This window comes from Ammodytes marinus, assembly GCF_949987685.1.
Source record: "Ammodytes marinus genome assembly, chromosome: 22".
Classification (NCBI taxonomy): Eukaryota; Metazoa; Chordata; class Actinopteri; order Uranoscopiformes; family Ammodytidae; genus Ammodytes; species Ammodytes marinus.
This window is the reverse complement of record NC_137226.1, coordinates 10,375,174-10,400,368: the sequence shown is the minus strand read 5'-3', so window position 1 is coordinate 10,400,368 and position 25,195 is coordinate 10,375,174. Positions and strand designations below refer to the sequence as shown.

The following is a 25,195-nucleotide window of genomic DNA, read 5'->3' as shown; positions in this document are numbered from 1 at the left end:
TTTGGAGGTCACAAGAGTTGTAAATCATTTGCTGAGAGGCCTGCCAATCACAAATCACAAATACTCTTTTATCACAGGGGTTTTTAGACTGATATCAGAGATTTATGGACAACACATGTACATTTTCTACAAAAACAATTGGGCTTAATGGCAATTATTAAGATGAAAGCGCCAAAAGCCCATGTGTACATTTAATATATATGCACTTTGGCACCATCTGTTGGTAAGTCTTAAGGATAACATGTGTCAACTAAAACGTTTCATTAGATTTCACATACCTGACCTACAAGTGTGCGAGTTTGCCTGCACTGCTAAGGTGTGTGTTTCACAGAATGAAGCGCTGCAGCAGCCATCGCAGGAAGCAGCTGCGCTGTGTGCCGAAGGCGGCTTTGATGATGTTGACGATGAGGGTGAGGAAAAAGAGGCCGGTGGTGAGATTGTTTAGGAAGTTTAACCACCGCCGACAAGAGGGGAAGAGGGTGTACTCTAGGCGAGCTGTACACACACACACACACACACGCACACACACACACACACACACACACACACACACACACACACACACACACACACACACACACACACACACACACACACACATACATAAACATACGTTATGCATGCAGCCAAAATGAAAACAAGCACACACACACACACACACAGTAGTTGGTCCCTTGGTCCAGTCCTCTCATACCAAATTAAAAAAAAGACACTAGAGTACAGTAATACTGTAGTTGATTAGTGCTTTAAGTAGGTCAATATGTCACACTCCTCTGTTTGTGTTTCGGTGTGTGTGTGTGTGTGTGTGTGTGTGTGTGTGTGTTCAGAATCTTTCCCTACTCTCTAAATATCTACATGTAAGAGTCAATCCCTACGTCAATGAAAATCAGAAATGCATCCGGGCAAAGAGGCCGGTGCGCTCCATCCCGAAGACATTGATGAAGATGTTGGTGATGAAGACGAGGAAGATGATGACGGTGGTGATGTTGTTCATGCTGTCCAGGCGCTTCTGGTTGGCCTCTTGGCTGATGTCACGTCGAGCTGTAACAAGCACACACACACACGTACACACACACACCGAAAATAACAAAAAAACAAAAAAACAAAAAATAACACTCTACACCAAAGTATTCTAATATTTCTTTTTAAATTCATCATTTTCATGTTACTATGAGAAAACATTTGGTTGCTCTGAGCAGGTTTTACATTTCCAAACTACTTGGAACTACCAGTGACTGGACTTCAACCAGCATTGCATGTATTTTTACATCAATTCATGATGTCAGAGTATTAGTATGTTAATATGATTGGTTAAAAACCATGGAGGATGGATGTTCTGAGGGAGACCTTAACCCACTAATGCTGTAATGTGATTGGCTCACCAATGATGATGATCAAGACTCCCGCCACTATCTGGAGAGCCAGAGAGAAGGAGATGAGTGTCAGGACAGCAATGTAGTACCTGAGGAGGAGAGAGAGAGAGCGAGAGAGAGAGAGAGAGAGAGAGAGAGAGAGGCAAAGTTATTCAATGTGAATTTATCAATACTGTAAATAATGGTTGAGTAATTTAAGGAGAGACAAAAATAAGCCCTTTGTGCTTTTGACTGAATTTGCAGTGCAACTTTGTAAAAAAAAAAAAACTTAATTACACGCGCCCTGTGCCCGATCTGTCTTTGCCTCACACACACACACACACACACACACACACACACACACACACACACACACACACACACACACACACACACACACACACACACACACACACACACTGTACCTGTAGCCGGCTCCCTGTTCGATGACAGTCTTCATGTGTGTGATGTTGGCTAGGAACAAAGCGATGTCCAACATGCCCTCTGCTGCTGTCTTCTTGGTGGCATACAGGTTCATGTTCAGGTTAGAGGCTGAACCTCCCTGAAAGACAGATATGGATATCAGATTTCATATGATTCTATTCACCAATTACACCCATACTTTAAGCTTTGACCCTGAGTGCCAAAACCATTGGACTACTGAATGTATAGCTTATTGGTGCTTTTGACTAAGTGAGGTTTTATCCAGCCAGTCTCTATGATGATTTGTGTATCAACCCAGAATTTATGAACCATAGTTGAATTTGACCAGCAGAGGGCAGCATTGACCAAGAATATCACCACAGAATTCTGCCAGGGTGGGGAAACAAAGTTTACAGTAATGTCTGATAGGATTACCGGTGTTCATTGTTCAATCTATTTATATTCTCACACGGCAAATCCAAGCCAGAAATCATGTGAACAATAAGAGAGTTGCTGTCCAAGTCAACGAGCTATCGGTTTTCATATGACGATGCACAAGATAAATCGGACTCTTTATCATGGCTAAGTAATTGAACAATACATGCAGTTGTATTTTTCATCAAACCAAATTAAGTCTTAAGAACTACTCTGCTGTATTCCAGGGGGATGTGATAATTGTTTTTTCTCTGATTTTGGCAGTTTAAAAAAAGAGAAAATTCGGTTAACCATCCTTACCATGTGGTTCATTTGTCATTTCCAAGAGTTCCAGCTGCAGCTCATTTAACAGTAGTTAGAAGTATTATTGATGATAAAGAGTTGCACTTTGTTGCACATGAGTGCTTTCAGTAATCCACTGTGTGTGTGTGTGTGTGTGTGTGTGTGTGTGTGTGTGTGTGTGTGTGTGTGTGTGTGTGTGTGTGTGTGTGTGTGTGTGTGTGTGTAAACGTGCCTGTGTTTGTGTGTTAAATTTTTTATTCCTACTTCTCAAAGACATTGTTTTGGTAGGGAAGTGGGAAATAACAGAAAAAGAAAAAGCAGAAATCGTTTTGTTGTGTGTGTGTTTGTGTGTGTGTGTGTGTGCACATGCGTGTGTGTGTGTGTGTAACATCATTAGTTAGAGCCTTAATTCAAGACTCATAGCAGAGGTCAGGGGGGCCAATCTATTCTAGATCTATAATTGTTGTTCTGCTCTAGCGCATGGACTGCAGATGCACATATTGGATTACTGTGCTATACATTAAAACCCTCTGTCTGTCTACACATGGATAATTTTACCCCGAGACTGAGCTTCAGTCGGAGTGGCCTGTTTTTCCTTAGGCTGCACAGAAACAGAGATGTGTTTAAGGAAGATATAAGAAGTCAATCACGTGCACTCTGGGGACACATTGGACTCCTGACTTCACTAGGCTCTAATGTGCTTTGTGTCTCCAAAATAAACTCAACGTTCCAGTCTTCAAGAAGATTTTGCCTTGAAACCGGAGGCAGACCTCTCTGAGAGAAAATCACATGTAACCTTTCATTTCAATCACTAAGATCCATGGCTTTTAAATTGTAAATGTCCAATCATTTCCCCTGCTATATGGAAGACAAAAGCTGGTGCATGTGCGCTGTTCAAAACCGCTGCTTCTCTGTGTTATATGATGTTAAGTCCCATATACCACTACAAAGGGTATCAAGTTTAAGTGCACCTCGCCACTTTCTGATTTAGGGTGTTGTGGTAAAAAGAAAACAGTCTTTAACCCATTGATGACTATGGCAATCTAGGATGCATGTCCTTAATGCCTGAGGGTTTTCTGAAAAAATAGTACGAATTGTCAAGTCTACCAAAACCTTAATATCTAAGCCTTTGTAGCACATAGACACATGAAATAAAATACATTTAAAAGTTAAGGTTCACAGGTTTTATTTAAACATGCTCCCTTAGTGCTTACAAACCAACAAATATTTCTAAAAATCGTCAAAATTAGATGAATTAGAAAATTATTAAATATTGTTAATAAATAGATGCAATGTGTTGTGTGATTTTCGTCAGTAGTCTATAGTAGACCTTGATTCTGCGCACCAAACGCCACTAACTGTTCTGTCGCCGACATAGCTGGCGTATTTTTTTTATTATTTTGTTTTATTTATTTTTTTATTTATTTTTTGATTGACATGATTTTCGGCAAACCACACAACTTTTGGGTGGTCACGTGGTCTTAAAAAAATCAGCAAAACCCACCTCATGTGTATTTGAACCAATGACAGTGCATTCTATGCTGGGAATGCCATGAAAATTAGATAAAGTAATAATGCTGCGCGACGCAGCATCAGGCAGGAGAGCCAATGTGGCATCGCGCAGCAGCCGTCATCAATGGGTTAAGAAAGTACAACCCTAAAACTATCTACACATGGAGTGCCTAAGTGGTTACCATACATGCCATATAACTGCAATGTTGCTGGTTCAATTCCAGTTTTGTTGCATTGCATACCATACCCCCTTCTCTTTAACCATACCCCCCTGTGTGTGCCTCTTTCAATCTATCCAATAAAGGTGAAAAAACCAACAAAAAAGATGATGCCAGGAGGCAATTTCTCAGGTCTCTTCATTGTGATGAGGTTACAGTAATGAGCAAAAAGGCCTCAACCATTGTGTCAGATCAAAAACAAACCCCGTGATTAGTATTGTTGTGGATGTGACGGATGGTGTTTTCAGAGTCTGGCCTTTAAAAACAGATGTAAACACTCTTGCTTCTAGAGGTTGTTTGATCCAGCTTCATGAAAAACTAGTTTGCTTGTAGCATGATGAACCCTTAACAGTCCACGCTGTGCTGTAGTTTTAGTGTTTTCATGTGCAAACAAGGAAGCACACCGGTGCACACATACTTTGTGACATCACTGCATGACATGAAAAATAACTGGCCTTGTGGGCTGCTTTTCTTGCTTCATATAAACTCTTGCCCTTGCAAACTTGTATGCCACTAACAAACAACGTCGAAAACAAAAACCTGCCATGCAGCTCAGCTTAGTGTGTTTGCATCCACTTCCCTCTCGCCCAATCCTACTGGCACGCTTTCCCCTGGGGTGGAGAGAGAAATTTGGTAGGTGTGCTTCAGTAACAATAACTTTTCATTGACAGTGTGTCCATATGAGGTCTACGGCTTATCATAACTGGGCCAAGATTTCAGGAACAAGAAGTTGATGTTGACATCTTGGGATGTAGGCCACGGTTTTGGACTCATCGAGTGCCAGAAAACCAAAACCAAAACAAACTGGCGCTCTGTATAACAGGAAAAGTGATATTTCTTTGGTATCTTTTAATAACTCGCACTTTCCAGTTTATCAAAATGTTAGGGCATAACCATAAATCTTATTAAGGATTTTTTCTGTGCACCGCAATGAATCTGTCCTGATGCTTACGATCCCTCCTCAAAACCAGCAGACATATTTTTGCACAGACTATGTTACAGAACAGTATGATCCCAGAGCCGGGATAATCTCTGAGAAAGTCTGAGGCAATTCCTAGAACTCCAAGACTGTCAAAACACTATGAGCACATGTACCATTGGCCTTTTGTGTGTGTTTTTTTCTGAGTGTGTGTGTGTGCAGAGAGAGATAGAGAGAGAAAGAGAGAGGAAGGGAGGAAGTGCTATATATATAGAGACGGCCTCTGATGGAAGAGAGAGGGAGTGAGTGAGTGAGTGAGAGGAAAAGTATGTATATGCGCTGGCCTGTTTCCATCCTTTCTTCACCGGGGACTCGTGGTCACACTTTATCAACATCAGCCACGGGCGCGCCGCCAAAACACACGCACACATACAGTATATACACACACACACATACACACACGCGCTAGCAAACACACCACAATCAAAACATTGGAATGACCTACATACAGTTTTTACAGGCCATGTGTGTTCACTTTAGTGTAACTTATCCCTATAAACGTACTGACTGGGCGTTTGTCACATACCTAATCAGAACTAATCTTGATTTCGTAAAAAGAAAAAAATACGTGCATACATTATTATTTTAGCCTTTGTTTCACCTCTGAAGTAGGCGAGGGGTTGATCTCGATTTTGTAGAAGCAGGTAAAAAGTCAGAGAAGTTTCAAGCATTTACCCTTCAAAAAGCTGTAAATCACATGTAGTCAGATTTTTACTTTTGAGGAATGAAAACTCTCCTCTTTATTGTTTTCCTAGGTCTTGCTAGGGACCATCACCTTTCCTATCACTCAACAGCTGCCTGAGTTATTAAGGGCGTGTCATTAATCTGGGTTCACTGGATACTGTCCAGTCATATGCAGCCTACAGCAGATTTGAAAGGTTTCTCTGGAGGACTGATGCTTAGCAACAGTCTACACAATAAAAAAATACATTTTTATTTTCATTTCTCATTTCTTAAAGATGTCATGGCTGCATACAATGAAGAGACAAGTCGGGAACAAGAAACCCAGAGCATTATTATAATTAGTAATAATACAATTGTATTCAACATTGTCTAGACATTTTTGAGTTGAGAATGTAAAATGTACTCTAAGTCCTTTATTTTGTTCTACTGGTTTTTATGGATGTATGGTATTTATCGTAAAATCACAGTGCTTGTAAAACTCCCATTCCTGAGATTCACTGATCCCCAACCATGGGCACAGGGCCATTTTTTTTTTCCAACATTGTATTTATTGATTTTTAACATTTTGCACATACAAAGTCTTACACATTAATCAGCAGGTTTGTACCCTATATTAGCACCAAGGTGTAGGACATTACAAAAAACATATATGAAAAAAAAAAAAACATATATATATATATATCACAAGTACAACAGGATTTAAATAACAAAAATAAAAATAACGTGAGACCCCTCAATTCAGGCGTCTAACAAACAAAACCAAAAGTATATAACAGACAAACAATAAGTCCTGTAGTATTTCTAATGTTGCAATCGGGGAATACAAGTAAAATCACATTACAATCTAGTATTCATCATATAATCACGTGAGCGTTGCAGAGGGCAATTTATTCATCCCCAGGTTCTTCTATCATATGTGCTATATCTCTCCTCTCCAGAAAACTTATAAACGGACCCCATATGTTATTAAAGAGTGACTCCTTGGCCTTGATAATGTATGTAATTTTTTCTAAGGGCAGAGTTGTAGATAACTCAGTAATCCATTTATTTAAACTGGGCATGCCCACTTTTTTCCATGACAGAGCGATTATTCTTTTAGCCAACAATATACCAATTTCTAAAAATATGCGGTGTCCTTTCCTAATATTGTATTTTTCTGGATATAGGCCGAGTAAGAAAAGTTTGGCATCTAAAGGTATTTGTATTGGAATAATATCCTGGATACACCTCCTCACAGCCTCCCAAAACTTATTAACTTCTTCACAGTGCCAAAGACAATGAAAAAGAGTACCCTTTTCCTTCTCACACTTGATACAGATATCTGGAACGTCACTGTTGAATTTATTGAGTTTTTCTGGGGTGATGTAAGTTCTCATGAGCCAATTGTACTGCAGTAATTTAAGACGAGTGTTAATTGTTTGTGATTGTGCTTTGGTACATGCTCTCTCCCAGTCCACAATGGTTATGTTGTCATGTAGGTCTTCCCTCCAAGCCTCCAGCCTCTTTACCGATGACTCTGAGGACTCGACTACTAGAAGGTTATAGAATTTGGAGATTATGCCCCGCCCCAAATTGTCCGTACACATTATCTTTTCTACTTTTGATAAGGGTGGGATAGACAATGATTGGCCCTGTTGTGATCGGATAAAATTCCGCAATTGTAAAAATTTAAAAAATTGATTACGGGGGATATTATAGTCAGCAGTTAGTTCTTCAAATGATTTCAGATATTTCGTGACTGGGTTAAATAAATCTCCAATTTTTTGTATTCCATTGTCAGCCCAGAATTTGAATCCTGCATCGGATTTACCTGGAGGGAAAAAATTGTTTCCCCAGATTGGACTGAAGAGTGAGAGAGAGACATGCTCCCCAAGATGTTTGTTAACTTGTTGTAACACAGTAATCATATTTTTAACCATGGGGTTCTTTATGATTTTTTTAAGCCTTTTAACATTATCTGAGTACAGGAAAAGGGGAAGAGGGAGGCCCAGCTGTTGGCTCTCCATCTCCCTCCAGAGAGGGGCTTCCTCTTCTGAAAAATAAAACATCAGCGTTCTTAACTGTGTCGCCCAATAGTACCAGAGCGGATTGGGGCACTTAAGCCCCCCTCTATCATATGGCAAGTATAGCAGTGACAGTCGCAACCTGGAGCGTCTATTGTTCCAAATAAATCGGATGAAAAGTTTCTTTAGGTGAGAGAATAGATTACTCGGTGGTGGCAGTGGTACATTTTGAAACAAATACAGCAATTTTGGCATTACATTCATTTTAAGGACATTTATTTTCCCTATTAACGACATTGGTATAAATGACCATCTATCCATCGATTTCTGGACTTCGTGCATTAATGGACTGTAATTAACTTCTACAATATTCTCAAGATGGGGTACAATTTGAATGCCCAGGTATGTAAAACAATCAACAACTTTAAATTGAGCAGTTTCCTGAGGTGGGGATTTCCTTTCCAAATGGTTTAACGGCATAATTGAAGTTTTGGATTTGTTTATCTTATAGCCTGAAATGTTTCCAAATGTCTTGATCAATTCTAACAGAACCGGAATAGATTTTCCCATATTTTTTAAGAAAACAATAATATCATCTGCATATAATGCAAGACGGTGCTCCTGCTCCCCTATTCTAATTCCAGAGATATGTTTATGAGTTCTCACTGCAATAGCCAATGGTTCGATTGCTATAATAAATAATAATGGGGAAAGAGGATCCCCTTGTCTGCATCCTCGTTGTACTTTAAAAGGTTTTGAGATATTACTATTTGTCAGTACCTCTGCGTATGGATCAGTGTAGAGCAACTTAATCCATTTCCCAAAATTTCCTCCCAGGCCAAAGCGATCCAGAGTTTCGAAAAGGTAAAGCCACTCGACTCTGTCAAACGCTTTCTCAGCATCTATTGACAGAAAAGCAGTATCTTGCGCCCCCTTTTGGCTGTGGAGAATATTCAAAACCCTTCTGACATTATGGAAGCCTTGTCTGCCACGAATAAAACCACACTGATCTTTCCCAATTATTGTCGGTATTATTTCTTCAACCCGTCTAGCTAAGATTTTACACAGCACTTTCAAATCGGCATTTAGAAGGCTGATTGGCCTCATATTCTCGCATTTATTATTTGGTTTACCAGCTTTTGGCAGTAAGGTAATCATAGCTCCTCTTAACGAGAATGGCAGGATTCCATTTGAAAACGATTCTTTAAACATTGCCAATAATGGAGCTTGCAGCCTATTTTTGAATTTTTTATAGATTTCAATGGGTAGACCGTCTGGCCCTGGTGATTTACCTACTTTAATATTATCAATTGCTATGGACATTTCCTCTAGAGTTATGTCTTGTCCTAATTCAATCCTGTTATCTTCTGATGCCCTGGGAATATGAATTCCATCTAAGAAATTGTCCAATTTAAGTTTGTCATGTATAACCTCAGAACTATAAAGTTTCTCATAGTATTTCCTGAAGGAATTGTTTATTTCAGTTGGTTCTACTATGTCGTGTCCCTGGTCATTTTGAAGTATAGAAATTAGTCGTTCACTCTGTAGCTGTTTGATACGCCAAGCAAGCACCTTGCCGGATTTTTCCCCCTGATCATAGAATGTTTGTTTTAGGCGAAGCAGACTGGATACTGCTCTTGATGCAGAAATCTCGTTATATTTTGTTCTTAGCAGGAGTAGTCTTTGATGAGTTTCAGCAGAGCGTGAATGATAATATTCATCCTCCAGTACTTTAATTTCGGTTTCCAGCGTCTTTGTCTCCTGGTATGTCTTCCTAGCTTTGGAACTAGTTATTTGGATTATTTGGCCCCTGATGAAGGCCTTAAAGGCCTCCCACCTAATACTGGCTGAAGTTTCTGTTGTATTTGTTTCAAAGTAGAATTTTATTTGTTCATCTAAGAAGGAAACAAAGCCGGGATCAGTTAACCATTTTTGCTTGAAACGCCATCTAGGGGGATCCCTCACCAATTGGAGATCTTGATATACTATGGAAGTTGGAGCGTGGTCCGAGATTAGAATAGCGTCATAAGAGCAATCTTTAATTTTATATTTTAAGCTGGCTGATATCAGAAAAAAATCAATACGCGAATAAGATTTATGTGTGCTGGAGTAACATGAAAAGTTCAAGTCGCTAGGATTTGTCTCTCTCCAGATATCTATCAAATTCATATCCTTCATGAAATGGTGTATTACCCCCCTACTTCGAAGATGAGATTGGTCACTTCCTGAGCTTCTATCTCTGACTGGATCCAGAGTACAGTTGAAATCTCCTGCTAAAATATAATTGCCGGAGAGATCAGACAAGGAAAGAAACAAGTTCTGAAAAAAATTTGGGTCATCAATATTTGGGGCATAAATATTTGCCAAGATAATTTTTTCCTTAAGAATATTACCCTGAATGATAAGATACCGACCCCCCTTGTCTTTAATAATCTTATTTACCTGTAAAGGAATAGACTGATGCACCAAGATAATAACTCCTCTTGCTTGGGAAGTAAAGTGGGCTGAATACACACTGCCTCTCCACCTTCGCCTTATCTTTAACTCATCACTTTGCATCAGATGTGTTTCTTGAAGGAACACTATATTAGACTGTATCAGTTTGATTCTATTCATCACCTGTTTAACTTTCTTGAGTTTTTGTAGTCCTCTGCAATTCCATGAAGTAATTTTAATTTTTAGCTCACTAGACATTAAACGAATTAAAATTATTTTCCCCGACGTTTGAAGCAACTACCATAAAGTAAAAACAAAACATGACAAATACAAACTTGGATGGAACAACCAATGAACATTGAGCAAACATACCCCTTAGCCCCTTCAGGTTACCTGACCTGAATACCCTCCCCCCTTAAATCGTATGACTTCCTGAAAGCTTATTACTGTTCTACCCTAAAGAGAAGAACAGAGTAGCTGTGCTATCAACCTTGTATCTTGAACCTTAACTCCTGTGCTACAATTTGAAAATAAAACTCTTTTCACTTGAATACTATAACAGAGCAGAGGGATGCATTATGCCTTTTTCCAGCAAATAAAACCACCTTAAAATAAGAGTGAGGAAAAAAGGAAAAGTTAAAAAAGGAAAAAAGGGAGATAAACTATCTCCTTTGACTGTAGTGACTGCCCACTGGTCCAATAATGTTGTCACACTTGCCTCTCAAAAAATATTTTAAAAAATAAATAAAATGGGTCAGAAAAACATACAATATGTATGTCCATTTGAAAACAAAAGGTTTTCTCTGTATGACCCGTTTTTCACTTGTATACTATAACATAGCAGAGGGATGCATTATGCCTTTTCCTCAGCAAATAAAACCACCATACAAAAAGAGTGAGGAAAAAAGGAAAAAATAAAAAAAGGAAAAAGGGAGAAATACTATCTCCTTTGACTGTAGTGTCCGCTGGTCTAATAATGTTGTCACTCTTGTCTCTCACTGTATATAAAAAATATTTTAAAAATAAATAAAAAAGGGGCAGAGATGCATACAATATATGTCCATTTGAAAACAGAGGGTTTCTCTGTATGACCCGTTTTCCCAAACAGACCTTCAAAACTGACGAGAGAGTTTAAAAGTAACTAAGGAAGTTAAACCAAACACTTCTAAAAAAATAAAAATAAAGAAGTTCCAAACCGAGCTAGTTCTAAACAAGCCATATGTAATATCTGCAATCGCTCATTATTAAACCACGATACATGTTACCTTCAAATTGACGTCAGCGTTTGCAATGTATGGGTTTAGTCCTTTCAGTGCTCCTCTGACTTGATCCTCCTGATAAAGCCTTCTGCCTCGCTTGGGTTGTTAAAGATGTGAGATCGTCCCTTATGTGTAACAATAAGTCGAGCAGGTGGGATTATACCGTACCGGAGTCCTAATGATCGGAGCTGCCGCCTCGCCTCGTCAAACTCTTTTTGCTTCTTGTGCAGGCCTGCTGCCACGTCTTGGTAGAGCCTCACATGGTGGTTCTTGTAAAGGATTTGTCCTTTCGACTTGGCTGCTCTTACCACCGCTTCTTTATCTTTATAGCTCAAAAACTTCATTATGAGCGTTCGGGGTGCCGCATTGGTGTCCGATCTCGGACCGATCCTGTGTGCCCTCTCCACCGTTGGTTTCGCGCGTAGCTCCAGCACCTCCGGGATCCAGCTCTCCAGGAAAGTACATGCATCTTCGCCCTCTGCTCCCTCCGGTAGATTCACCAGCCTTAAGTTTGAGCGCCTAGATCTTGCTTCCAGGTCCAGTATTTTCTCTTCCAAGTCCTTATTTTTACCTTCTAGAGATTGCACTTTAGTTTGGAGCGTTGTAACGCTGTCTTCGGTGGTGGAGATCCTCGCCTCTGCCTGCGTCACTCGCTCTGTACAGTCCGAGACGTCCTGCCTCACATTCTCAATAGCAGTGAATAAGCCGTCGAATCTGGTTGAAAACTCAGTTTTCATGTTGTCGATAGCTGCCAGTATGGTGTCGGTGTTGGCTCCCGACTCATCCGTTGCAGTCTGGTCTTGTGTTGTTGTGTCCTCATTTAGTGCTATGCTAGCTATTTCGTCCGTCTCATGGTCCGTCTCCATAGCTTTAGCGCGAGGAGTAGCCGTCGAGCTAGCGGGCGAGGTGAAGTTCGACATTTTCGTTTGATTATTTCGTTTTTGGCTTGCTTTTTTCTGTGCGCGAGGCATAACCGTAGAGTATCTGCATTAAAGTGACCAAGCAGCAGTTCTCAAATAGAGTTTTGAAAAGGATTTAAACACTATGGTAGCGGAGCAGGAGAATACACGTCCACTCAGCAAGCCGCCATAACCGGAAGTTGGCACAGGGCCATTTCACATAATGTACACACAACCACACCCAACACACATACACACTATAACATACATACATAACACACACCCACACACACACACACACACACACACACACACACACACACACACACACACACACACACACACACACACACACACACACACACACGCATACACACACACACACACACACACACACACACACACACACACACACACACACACACACACACACACACACACACTGACCTTTCCTGTATGAGGCACACACAGGAACACTTTGCTCCACATACAGGTACCAACAAGAAACACACAAAAATGCTTTCAAAACTTTACGCGTTTTAATACTGCTAACAGCACACACACACACACACACACACACACACACACACACACACACACACACACACAGACTCACACACACCCACCCACCCACACACCCACCCACCCACACACACAGACTCACACACACACACACACCCACCCACCCACACACCCACACACACACACACACACACACACACACACACACACACACACACACACACACACACACACACACACACACACACACACACACACACACACACACACACACACACACACACACACACACACACACACTGACTAGACCACATGGGAGGCCCCCCCTCAACCTCACAGGAAGTGCTCCTCCCCTATATTCCAATTGGTTGCCATAATAGCCAATGGGAAGGGACGCCCAACTAGGAGTAGGGCTATGGTTTTCTTTTTGGTATCTTATTTTTACAGCCCGTCTGTCTCTCAATCGCTCTGTCTGTCTGTCTGTCTGTCTGTCTGTCTGTCAGTTTTTTTTCTCCTCTGCATTTTTCCATGGCTCTCTCTCTCTCTGCCTGAAGGCATCGTCTTTCTGTGTGTTTGTTTTTTTTAGTTTTTTTTTTATGTAACTGCCATTTAGAGAGGGGAAGGGAGTGGGAAGAAAAGCAGAAAAGCAGATGAAGAGAAAACAGATAGGGACACAGAGAAGAAGAGTCAGCACCATGGGGGAGGAAGAGAGGCCGTGACAAAGACATGCATAACTTGGGATGAGTTCTCTTTTGCCGGCTCTACTGGCAGCGGAACAGTGTTTGAGTTACTACTTACTCGAATTACTTACTTTGGCCGTAAAGGTGCCTCAATGTTTGCCTTGAAAACCAGGGTCAGGCCTCAGAGAAGGGAGAAAACCCATAGCTTCTTATTTTAGTCACTAAGATCCATGGCTTGTCGTAAAAGTGTTTTCAAAGGATAAAGTACAGGTCACTTGGTTGACCTCGCAGAGCAGCATTGATACCTACTATTTAAAGGGGCTAGGGTTAGGGGCTACGATACATAGACTACGCCACTGTTCCGCTTATACTTTGGTTTTTATAAGTTTTTTTTCATTCAGCACGCTGCACACACGGCATGGACAGGTAGCAAGATAGTCACTGATTTTGGCAAAAATGTATTTTGACAACAAAGTGTTCTAAGTCTTTAAGCTTTTTTCACATGAACAAATGAGTCAGTTGACAATGTAATAGTCCGCCATATCACCTTTATAAGGTCATAATATATCAGTGTTGATTCTCTTCATAAGAACAAAACGATTTCATCATTTTCAATTTGACATAATTCAGGGACAATATCACCACTGTAATTTCACATTTGCAGTGTTCCCACTTTATTCCTACATTTTAGTATTCCCTTTAATGATAGAAATACGGAGGGATTGAAAGGTCTGATGGTCTGTTGGGAAATGACCATGGAGTCAAACTTTAAAAAGCTTCAACTAAACTACAAATATCTTTCAAAATCACGCTCTCAAACCATGTCGTATAGGATTCAGCTGACCGCTGAGGCCTGGCCAAACATCACCTCTTGACATTTCGTTCTGTGTTATATGGTGTGTTTGTTTGAGGTGCCACGGGTCAGTGCGTGAAATGCTACAGTTCAGGTTATGTGTTTGCATGTGTATTAGTGTGTGCGTGATCGGCGGTGCGGTGGTGGGAATGTCAGCGAATGCACTTGTTATGTGTAGAGACAAACTAACGGAGGACACAAACTAAGCACATGCACGCAGCCACATGCACACCGAGTTAGATTCATACCACTTATTAGGTGAACTTTGACATGGAGAGAAACAGGCAGGTGGCTGTTATCCACACACACACACACACACACACACACACACACACACACACACACGCATGCACAATTAGCAAACACACCGTTTCTGTCCACCTCACATACATGCAGTATAGGTTAACACCCTCAGAGCAGCTGACCCTTGATCTTGGTTTCATGGCCAACTGTCATCCCGCGTGTGTGTGTGTGTGTGTGTGTGTGTGTGTGCGTGTGCATGCGTGCGTGCGTGTGTCTGTGTGTGTGTGCTTGTGTCTGTGTGTGTGTGTGTGTGTGTGTGTGTGTGTGTGTGTGTGTGCTGCAGATCGTTACCTGTTGATTGGAAATGTTTCCATGTGGTTTAAGGGGGGCCAATGATGAATGAAAAGGATGTGAGTCTTCGTAACAAACCTGATCCCTGCCGCGTCATTTATGTCCTACTTGACTGAACCCACATGTCACATTCAAAATAGCCTTTTCATCCTTTTTGATCCTTCCCTTCAGGCTGCTTTTCCCTCTTCCTCCCCTAAAGTTACGATCACATTAACCATCTCTTCCTTCTTGACTCTACTTAATTGCATTCTGCTGTGACAGACAGAGAAGAGGGCGTAACCAGAGAATGGATTAATAGAAATAGAAATTAAATTCAAACTTAGTCTACACAGGGGATTGTGGGAATATATTTGTATTAAACACACAGCACTCAGCACTTTGAACACAACACATTTTTGAAACTGAAGGAAATAATCAAAACCAATCATAATCAGGTTTCCTTTGCGAAAATGTTCCACAAACTAGCATTTCAATCTTTAAAAAACCTTTGAGGAACATAACAGCATTAATATCAAAACCACGCTATAAATAAAACATATAAAAATTCAAAATTGTTTTTCATCATCTGTTTTATCTAATACTCCTCTTGCCCATTCCTGCCTCTCTGTGATGATCAAAGTATCATCCTCTTGTAATCCTTTGGAAGGCGAGCTGTTACACAGTAGGATGGTCGCCTCACTAATTGCTGGTCAGGATGTGGACAGTGTGTGTGTGTGTGTGTGTGTGTGTGTGTGTGTGTGTGTGTGTGTGTTTGTGTTTGGTGTTCGTTAGACCCAACTGAAAAGTTCCAGACCTTGAGTGAGAGCACATTATTGAACGGTGAAAAACGTTTGTGTGAACCCACTGCCACTGGAAAAAAAGGATTAACCTAAGCGACCTTTAACCTTTGACCCCCGCCTACCCCCCAGCCCCCAAGTGGTGAGACACTTGCCCACACGCGGAGCCACAAGAGCCACAGTGTCACAGAAAATAAGTATGATTTAACATGACACACACACACAGACAAGGAGTAACGGCTGCCTTGGGCCTTCCATATGCTATCTAGGCAGAGGAGAGAAAGAGTGGCAGTAATCTAATGTCTCTCTCTGCATTCCTGACCATGACCACATGGTGTAACAGAGTTTCCCATATCAATGACTCAGCCAGCTGCCCCCTGCCCCCTAGCACAGCAGGGGGCATCCTACGGAAAACTGACAAAGGGTCACATTTCCAACTGACAGATTTCACAAATACAATATTGTGAAAGGTTTTGTTCTTGTTTTGTCTTCCACACTGATGGTCAAACTAAAGGAAAAAAGCCAGGACTTTTGCTTGATCATGGAGAGGGACTTAAGAACAATAATGTTTTCTCCTTAAAGTTAATTAAAGTATAATTCTGTTCTGGGGTCCTTTTTTTGGGGCATTTATGGCCATCATCGCACACATTTTGTGTTAACATGAATGTTTCGATAATGCAAAAATATCAACATAAAGAAGTCTTAAACAGGGCAAAGAGCACAAGAGTTATACAGACAGTTAGTTACAAATCATTGCATTACCTCGAATGCATTTGATTTAAATAATCTTTCTAAACTCGTCACTTCTTTCCCATCTGCATGACCAAAACCATGAAAATAAAAATTAAATTAGCCTTTAAGACCAGTTAAAAAAAGCATGTCTTGGGGCCTTAAAGTTGTGTTGAAATATACTAGAGCAACAAATTGGTACTGTGTTTAGGAAACAGATGTCTTTTGACAATGGCTGATGATGCAGGTCAGTAGTTGTGTGTGTGTGTGTGTGTGTGTGTGTGTGTGTGTGTGTGTGCTTGTGCATGCTTGTGTGTGGGTGAGTGGTGTAGGGAAGATCCCTATAAACACCTGGTTCTCTTCTGACGTCAGCCATGCTGGAGGAGCCTTCTGCATTAGAGGTTGACGTACACTGTGTTCTGTTATAGCACCATTAGGAATGTTAAATACCCTTGAAGAAATGTGTGCCACATGTGTGTGTGTGTGTGTGTGTGTGTGTGTGTGTGTTTGTGTGTCAAGTGGGTGTGGGTGTGTAAAACAGACTACGTGCCATCATGGCAACATCGTAACACACAAATCAACAGGTATGCCTTTACTGTGTAGAGGCGGCTTTCTCCAAAAAGGGGGGACTACAATTAACTTCAGTGTTGAAAAAGCAGGAATGGCAAGTATGTACAGCCGCAGCAACCTCACCTCATCTCATAAATGTACAGTGGTTCATGCTTTGATACAATATGTAAGCCTTCCAACAAAAACATACGTGTGCAGTATAGTGCCACAGGTGGTTGCACTTTACAAAACATGCCACAAATACTTTAAGGCTCACTTATACTAAGAATCTCATTAGATCATGTTCTGCATTTTCTTAACTTCATAGAAATACTTTAACAGTTAATTAAGTTTTATAGTCTCATTTATTGATGCATGAGAGAAGTCCATGAGGGAACCCAGCACACTTGGATACGTCTAAAGTAGAATACAACTTGTCTGCAGCTGACCTGCTACTTACAGACACACGCAATGTGCTGCCACCACCTGCTTCTGGCCCGTAATTCAGATAAAGAAATTGCTCCACAAAACACTCCTCTTAAAGGGTGGACAGATATGTAATAGATGCCTTATATAAAAGTAGATGTCTTATTGTGCATATGACAATAAACACTTTGAATCTTGAATCTTATATAGGGGAGAACGGGGGAATGTGAGACATCGGGTAATGTGAGACACCCCCTGTATCTAGGCAATGGAACACATTTTTGGTCATGTGAGATATATGTTTTCAAGCCCCTCTCACTCCCCTTGGCCATGAAAGAGAGGACCACATGGTGATGTTGTAAGCATGTTTTTTCACAAAGATTTATTTTTTGCATGTAAAAGTAAATACACTTTCTGTCAACTTAATCAACTGTTGTGCCAAAGTAAATTGAGTCAGCTGGAAAAACTTCTATCCTACATGTTGATGAACTACCAACGTATGAAACCATGTGATGATGAAACTGAAGATTAGCCTGAATTGCCAAGAGAGGTAGTTTTTTCTCAAATCGTGGCAGTGGGGTAAAGTGAGACAAATGCTGTGGGGTAAGTGAGACAGTGTCTGTGTGCCCTCTTTTAATGAATCCATTATATTTGAGGTAGCAAGGAGTTTGAATAAGACAAAAGACAATGTGGGCTCGAGGTGGGGGTTGATGGTTGAAGGGGTGTCAGCAAGGGCATGCTTTGGCATGTATGTATGTATGTGGGGGACAGGAGAGTAACCTTTAACATAAATAGACTCTTGGTAATATGTCTTTATATAATGAATAATCACAATAAAACAAATTCAGAAAAATATTAATCAAAGACTCAAAAGATGGAAAATGACAGCTGGGTCTAGTCCTGTGTTCTGAGTCCCAGGCTGTTCTAGCTGGTTCTGATTGTCCTTTTCTCTGATCCCCAGACACTAGCTGGCCCTAAGGGTCCTGTGTTCTGACCCCCAGACTGTGTTTTAATCTAACTGGTTCTATCTGTCATTTGAATGATAATTATTGAATATGAATTATATGTTGTATTTGATCAGAGTTACTTTCAAGTGTTGAGAAAAATGTTTTGCTTAATTGACCAAACCCCATGATTCTGTCACTAGTCCAACATTAGTTTTGGAATCTTTGGTTTTCAAGCTAGCTGTCAGGATTCTAACTGTTACAATTTGTGTTGTTATGGTAGTTTCAGAGTGGAAAAAGTAAGTGGATCAGTTTACCCCCTTGATTTCTCTGGTCTGTCTCAGTTTACCCCACAGCTGGGGTACATTTGTGTTTAGACTACCAGATAAGTAATTGAACAGGCCACAATACAAGGGCAAAACAAACTTTGCATTGTCACAGAAAATCAGAACTGAGCAGAACGGATCTTAAAAGCTGAAGCAAGTAGATTGATCATGGAACTGCTAAATTGGTCTCTAAATGCCATTGACTGTGTGTTTTCAACCAGAAAAGCAGGAGCTGGAGAGGTACCGTGTCCAGATGGCACCTTCCTGTCCGGTTACACACAGGATAGCTGGAAAGAATGGAAAGTGGTTTGCCTGGCTGCATTGGACATTGAGGATGTCGAAGATGTATACATCTTCGCTGGCATGCGGTGGGGATGCTTGCTTTGGGATTTGCTTAGTATGTTCTGTATCGCAAACTGAAGAAACTCATTGTTGCACAAGCGGAAGGAAGAGATGGAAGATGTACAGCGTCGAAAGATATGGATGGAACAAAACAGGCTATTACTGCTGTTCGGGAGGGGATAGCAAAAATTGTATCCGGTATTGCATCTATCAAAGGAGACATCACAGCTATCAAAGGAGAAATCGCTGATATCAAAGGAGACATCGTACAAATGGCTACAGTGGAAAGAGAGGATAACGATGAGTAATTAAAATTCATTGGGAAAATGGAAAGCATGTCAGTTGTGCAAGGTCAATGAATAATGAGAATGGAAATTGACTGTGTATTGGACTGCAGCTGCTTAACAAAAAAAAATTAGCAAAATCATCAAAAACAAAAAACAAAAAAACAACAACAAAATTGTGTTTTTTCTTTCTTTTTTTTTGTAACAGTAAATGTATATCTGTGTATCTGAATCTGAATCTGATGAAAATGGGGGCGGGACCTGATAAGCCTTTGGCTTCTTCCGTCACCCTTCGGACAACTCAAAGTATGATGTATGATGTGAAAGAGATAATTGTGTATTGTGTGGAATTGTCCGAAAGAATAATAATAAAGTGAGACACAAGACAACTTTTCATATTTTCACTGCCCTTTGTCTTGAATAAATCCTGCTAATGCCCATTTCTAGGAAACATCCTGAATTAATGGGAAATGTGTAAATTTGAGTGATAAATAATTTTAGCTCACTTAGAGGGGAGCAAATGTAAAAAGTGTCTCACATTACCCCGTTCTCCCCTATAGCTATGGTATGTGTTTTTTTTTTAAATTTGGAACTTTCTACAACTTCCTGGTATTATTTCCAATGTTTCATACAATGAAACATTGTAATAAACATTGTAATTCTCCTGTCTTAATCCCTGTTTACAGACCCTGTTTCCACCTGGGATTAACATCTGATTTTTGTGCTTCTTGGACCAATCCGTTTGTTGATTGCGCAGAGATGATATCGATCTTCTCATCTGACTCCCTTTAATTCCTAGTACTCACGGTTATTTTCTTTGTTGCAGTTTGAAATACATTCTATAAGCCGTATTTGATCCCTGAACATGAAACATTTTCTGATCGGCAGGCATACAACTCTTTTATTTACTGCACACAACCACACACAGAGGAAATACACATGTATTTTACACGAGGGCATGCAAAATAACCTTAGTCCTCTCCAGAATGATTTGTAGAGTTGTAAAAAATATACCACTACATTGTTCAGTGTTTGCTTGACGTTTTTATTATAGGGAAGGCATGTTTGGAAAGTGGACGGACTGATGTGAAAGAGGCTTTGTGAGGAGCAGGATGGCAGCAATAGCTGGAATTGCTCGTGTACCTTCGTGGTGTGTAACCTGTCATAAAAAAGTGTGCGGGGGTATGCATTACGAATTCTAAAAATAACCCGTCGCTGAAAAGACCTATGCAAATAACTTTGCAGTGATAAGGAAATTAGATCTTAACAAAAATTCATTCATTTTTTTGCTTGCCACCGTCTCTCAGGGGATCAGATGGTCAGCAGTGAATTACTCACCCTACAGATGTTTGCTCCCATAGTTACTGGCTGCAGACCTTCCCTTTAAGGCCAGGACACACCAGTCCGACTACCCGAAAATGGAGACTGCCGATTCAGGGAGCTCCAGTCTTCCCGTCGCGGCCGAAAAAGTGCAAAGAACACACCAAACCGACTGCTGACTTTCCGTACGCTCTGCGCTTGCGCGGGACGTAATGTCTCCATAACAGCAGGCGGCGCTAATCTGTATTGTGGCCCGAAAAAATACGGAAGCCGGAAATTGTGGGACGGCTCTCTAGACCATAAACCTAGGTTGCGTTCCGAATCGCATACTTTCTACTATATAGTATGTAGAAAAAAGATTTAGGATGTCCCGATTCTTGTGGCCAGATTTAGGATGGTTAGAAGTACCCGGATGTCCTACTTCATGCGGCCAAGATTGTTAGTGTTGAAAATTGCATCCTATTTGGGCGATTCTGACCCACAATCCAGTGCGCACGTGAAGTGACATCGACGAAGCCTCCATATGAAAACAAACGGGGATGCGACGGATATAAAAGCAATGTTATGATGAAATAAGAGAGAAAAGTATGTCCCAATAGTATGCCTACTGCATCCTAACTAGATTATTTTTATCGTCGGATGTAGTATGTAGAATAGAAAAAAGAAAGAGTATGCGATTCGGAACGCAACCCTAGATAGAAATACGTATTTATATTTATGGACCATAAAGAGCACAATTTTTAGCAGAGAGTGTCGAGCATGGTGTCGAGCAGTCAACAAGGGTTGATGCATGTGAGTACTCGCTGAACGAAACAAACAAACACATTAAAACGATGGCTAACTGTTGTTAGCTGTTTGTGCTACCCGCCTCACTTCCGGGCTTCACTGATTCGCTAGCCCTCCACAAATCAAATTGCTCCAACTGAAAGACTGCCCGCCGACATCTACGACGACCGATTTCACGGCACACACCAAACAGATTCGTGTCCCCGCCCCCTCCCAACTCTACGACGGCGATTATCGGGCCGGTGTGTCCTGGCCTTTAAAGAAATGTTGTTGAGCCTAAACACCATGTTCCCACCTTGAGCCTCAAGCTCTTGTGCAACAGAGGGTTACCAGTGGTCTTCACTACAATGCTGCTGTGCTACATTGTACTGGGATGATGGAGGATAGGGGCTAATACATTCACTTTACAGTAAAGGGTTAAAAGTTCAGAAGAATGAGTTTTTGTTGTCTTTGTTGAAGTGCAACAGTTAAAGTTAATGTAACATTCCAAGGTGTCCTAGACATTTTTCGCCTCAGTTCACTTGAGAGATGCTGGCAAGCAAAAAAGCAATTGAACCGCCCATCATAACAACAGTCTTGACATTATTATTTTATATTTTTTTATTACTTATTGCCTACTTATAAGTTATTGGCATATGTTTTCTCAACAGCAGGTTATTGTAAGTATTTGTAATGCTTTACATTGCATGCCCAGATGCACCTTTTATGACAGGTTAAACACCATGAAGAATTCAAGCTGTAACTGCCATCCTCATAAAAACGTCAAGCAAACACTAGACAGTGAGTCATATATCTTTACATGGAAAAATTGGTCCTCTTTTAACCACTGTAAAGATCTCAGTAAAAAGACTAAGATATGTTGCGCTCTAAGCCCCATTGAATCCAATGTTAAACAAGACCATACATTTCAGGATCAAAACTGAAAAGCAGGCATATTTAGGTTGCTATCTGCCATATTTATGACACTGCAAACACATTTTTTAAAGCAACTTATTTGTGAGAGGCCATTCTAATCCACCAAATCTGGGCAATAGAGATTGGGCTCTTTGAGTGATAGGCTGGAGTTTGAAGGGGTGCTTTTCAGCTTTATAACTATTAAATTCGTCATTTAGCAGCTCCTTAAGTTAAGCCAACAATGCACTTAAGATCAATGTCAGCTTTTCCCCAGCCCTCAATCCCACTGCCATGTCTACAAAAAAATGCATTCTCCTGTCAAATATAATATACTTTCATAATGGTTAATGTAATGCCATACACTCTATGTTGACGGTTTAATTTTTTTGTCAAACTGTTATGGTCATATTTGGATGTTTTCTGCCAATGTAATATCTTTCAATTCTAGTTCTTCTACTTCTTTCCACCAACCCCCCCTACAAAATAGAAATGTAATGCTGTTCCGCTACGTGTTTGCATACGCCTGTCTAGCCTGCGTGTGCAAGTGAATTTGGCATACTGTAGTTATGAGGATGCAAATCAATAAATGCAACAAACTTGTTCAACTGCTAAATCTTCTGAGTCATCTCATAGCCTCCGAGTAGAAAAACAAGCACCGTTATTATTGTGCGGTTTGGTGCAATGATAATTCGGCGATTCCAAAAGTCAAGTTTGCCACAGTGATCTTGATTTACAGTCACACTGGAGTTCCTGTATCCAAAACAAACAAGACAAGAAGAGTGTGGGAGGGGCACACTAATGCAGGATGTGTGCGCGCCGCATTGTATACTTCAAATAGCTGTTGAGTAGCGTGCGTGTAGCTGGGTTTTGGGAGTTGTGCCCTAGGGTCCAAGGTGTGGTATAAACAGGTGCCTTTATAAAAAGTAAGCTTCTGAGATGGAAGAGTGACACCTTTAACTTGATTCTTTTGACGTGTCACTATCCTTTTTGTTTCCATAGATAACTAAAGCTGCTTAGAGTTTAAACCTCCCCTTAGGTGTACAAGCCTTCAGGCCTCGGCCATGTGCACAATATCACAGCACATTCCTCCAAGCAGCTTCCTGGCTTTTTTACCGCTGGGCCTTCATCACCATACACAACACACACTTCCTTCCTCTGCGCTTTGTGTGTATCGGTGGGCATTCCCGCTTCCAGAGTTCCACGAATGCTGTAGCTTTTTGTGCCAGGTCCCGCATCCCAAATCGTGAGTCATTGAAAGAGACAGACAGATATAGATACGGCCTGGGGCGGAAAATGTGTTTAAAAAAATTAAATAAAACTGAGCGTGGAAAAATGTCTACCATGTGTAGGCCTATTATAACAGATGAAGAAGAATTCTTCGGTAGAATTTATGGCTTCTTTATCTCTCTTTTCAAAACATCGCAGTTTGGGATAAATCTAGGGATTTTTTTTGCACGCCAGCTGGCTTAGATGCTACATACTTTATTAAGGATATATAACAAACTGGGAGTGTGTTGATAGAAATACTTGGGATTCTACCAAGGATCCAATGAAACATGTTATGGAGTAACATTATCAGATGTACAGTACAGGATTCCTTTCCATTTCTAAAAGTCAGGATATCTCGGCCTATATGTCACATTCATTTTTACAATTGTATCAGTGTATACAGTATAATACTGTAAACACCCAGAAAAAGTAATTTGAAACTAAGTCCGGACATAATTCTGCTTTTAGTTATGGTTTCACATCAATGATAACTAGGTAAATAGTAAGCGCATGGATGTTATATTTTAGGTTCAGGAACAAAGCCACTGCCACTCCAGAGAACATATTTGCACACATAAACAGAATGGTGTTTGTTAGCGAAGTTAAAGGACTAAGCCCCTAACCAGGTGCTTTCCTTCTCCTTTCAATCATGAATGGTATAGTAATTATATTTACCAAGCTTACCTGAGATCCACTTATGTAACAGTCAAAACACATCTACGTATATGCAAATCATGGGTGTGTTTGTTAGAATTCAAAAGTTGAAAGTTTGCATGTCTATCCCTGTCAACATCCTATTTATGTGATATGTGACGGGTGGAAATCTACTGAAGCCAACTCTTTCACATACGTATGTAGCATACACCTCTTCAAAGTCAACTGCGCCTGGATTCCTGCTCAACTAGTTATAGATATGGCCTCTTTCTCTCTTTGTATACATACACCTGAACCTGTACTTGACCTTGTATGTTATGTGTACATCTCACTAGCTTCAAACACAGGTTAATAGAGGTGTGTGTGAGGAGAGGCCACAAGTGCTAATTTACTTTACTTAATTTTTTTGTCAGTCAACAGATAGTGTGTGCTTTATGTGAGTAAGTCATGTATGACAAGATGTACATCGCTATAGCAAACGTATCCAAATGAGGAGTTGTCGCGTGACTCTTTGTGTGTGTGTGTGTGTGTGTGTGTGTGCGTGTTCTGACCTATGTAACTTTTAGGGACACATACTAGCCTAAGACCAGTTGATCAGTGACTGCTTGTGCATTTGGGACACAAGACGTTTCCGCAATCGGTAAAAACTGATTTCTGGGATACTGTTAAGGTTGGGTAAGGGTTGAGGTTGGGTTTAGGCAAGTGATGGTCATGGTTACGGTAAGGGAAAGTCCACAGGCAATGAATGGTTGTCTATGCATAGTC

The 25,195-nt window shown here is 40.6% G+C and overlaps 1 protein-coding gene across 1 annotated transcript in view; it reads right to left on the bottom strand.

The window, feature by feature from the left end:
• Positions 1 to 325: 325 nt before the first annotated feature.
• The window catches only part of LOC307268508 (ninjurin-2-like), a gene marked incomplete at both ends in the record, with an annotated part of 35,093 nt that continues 10,223 nt past the window's right edge, over positions 326 to 25,195 (bottom strand). Inside the window, 3 exons of the mRNA XM_080051168.1 lie at positions 326 to 495; positions 1,383 to 1,462; positions 1,778 to 1,914. Of these exons, the coding sequence (XP_079907294.1) occupies positions 326 to 495; positions 1,383 to 1,462; positions 1,778 to 1,914 (387 nt within the window). The remainder of the gene's footprint in view (positions 496 to 1,382; positions 1,463 to 1,777; positions 1,915 to 25,195) is intronic.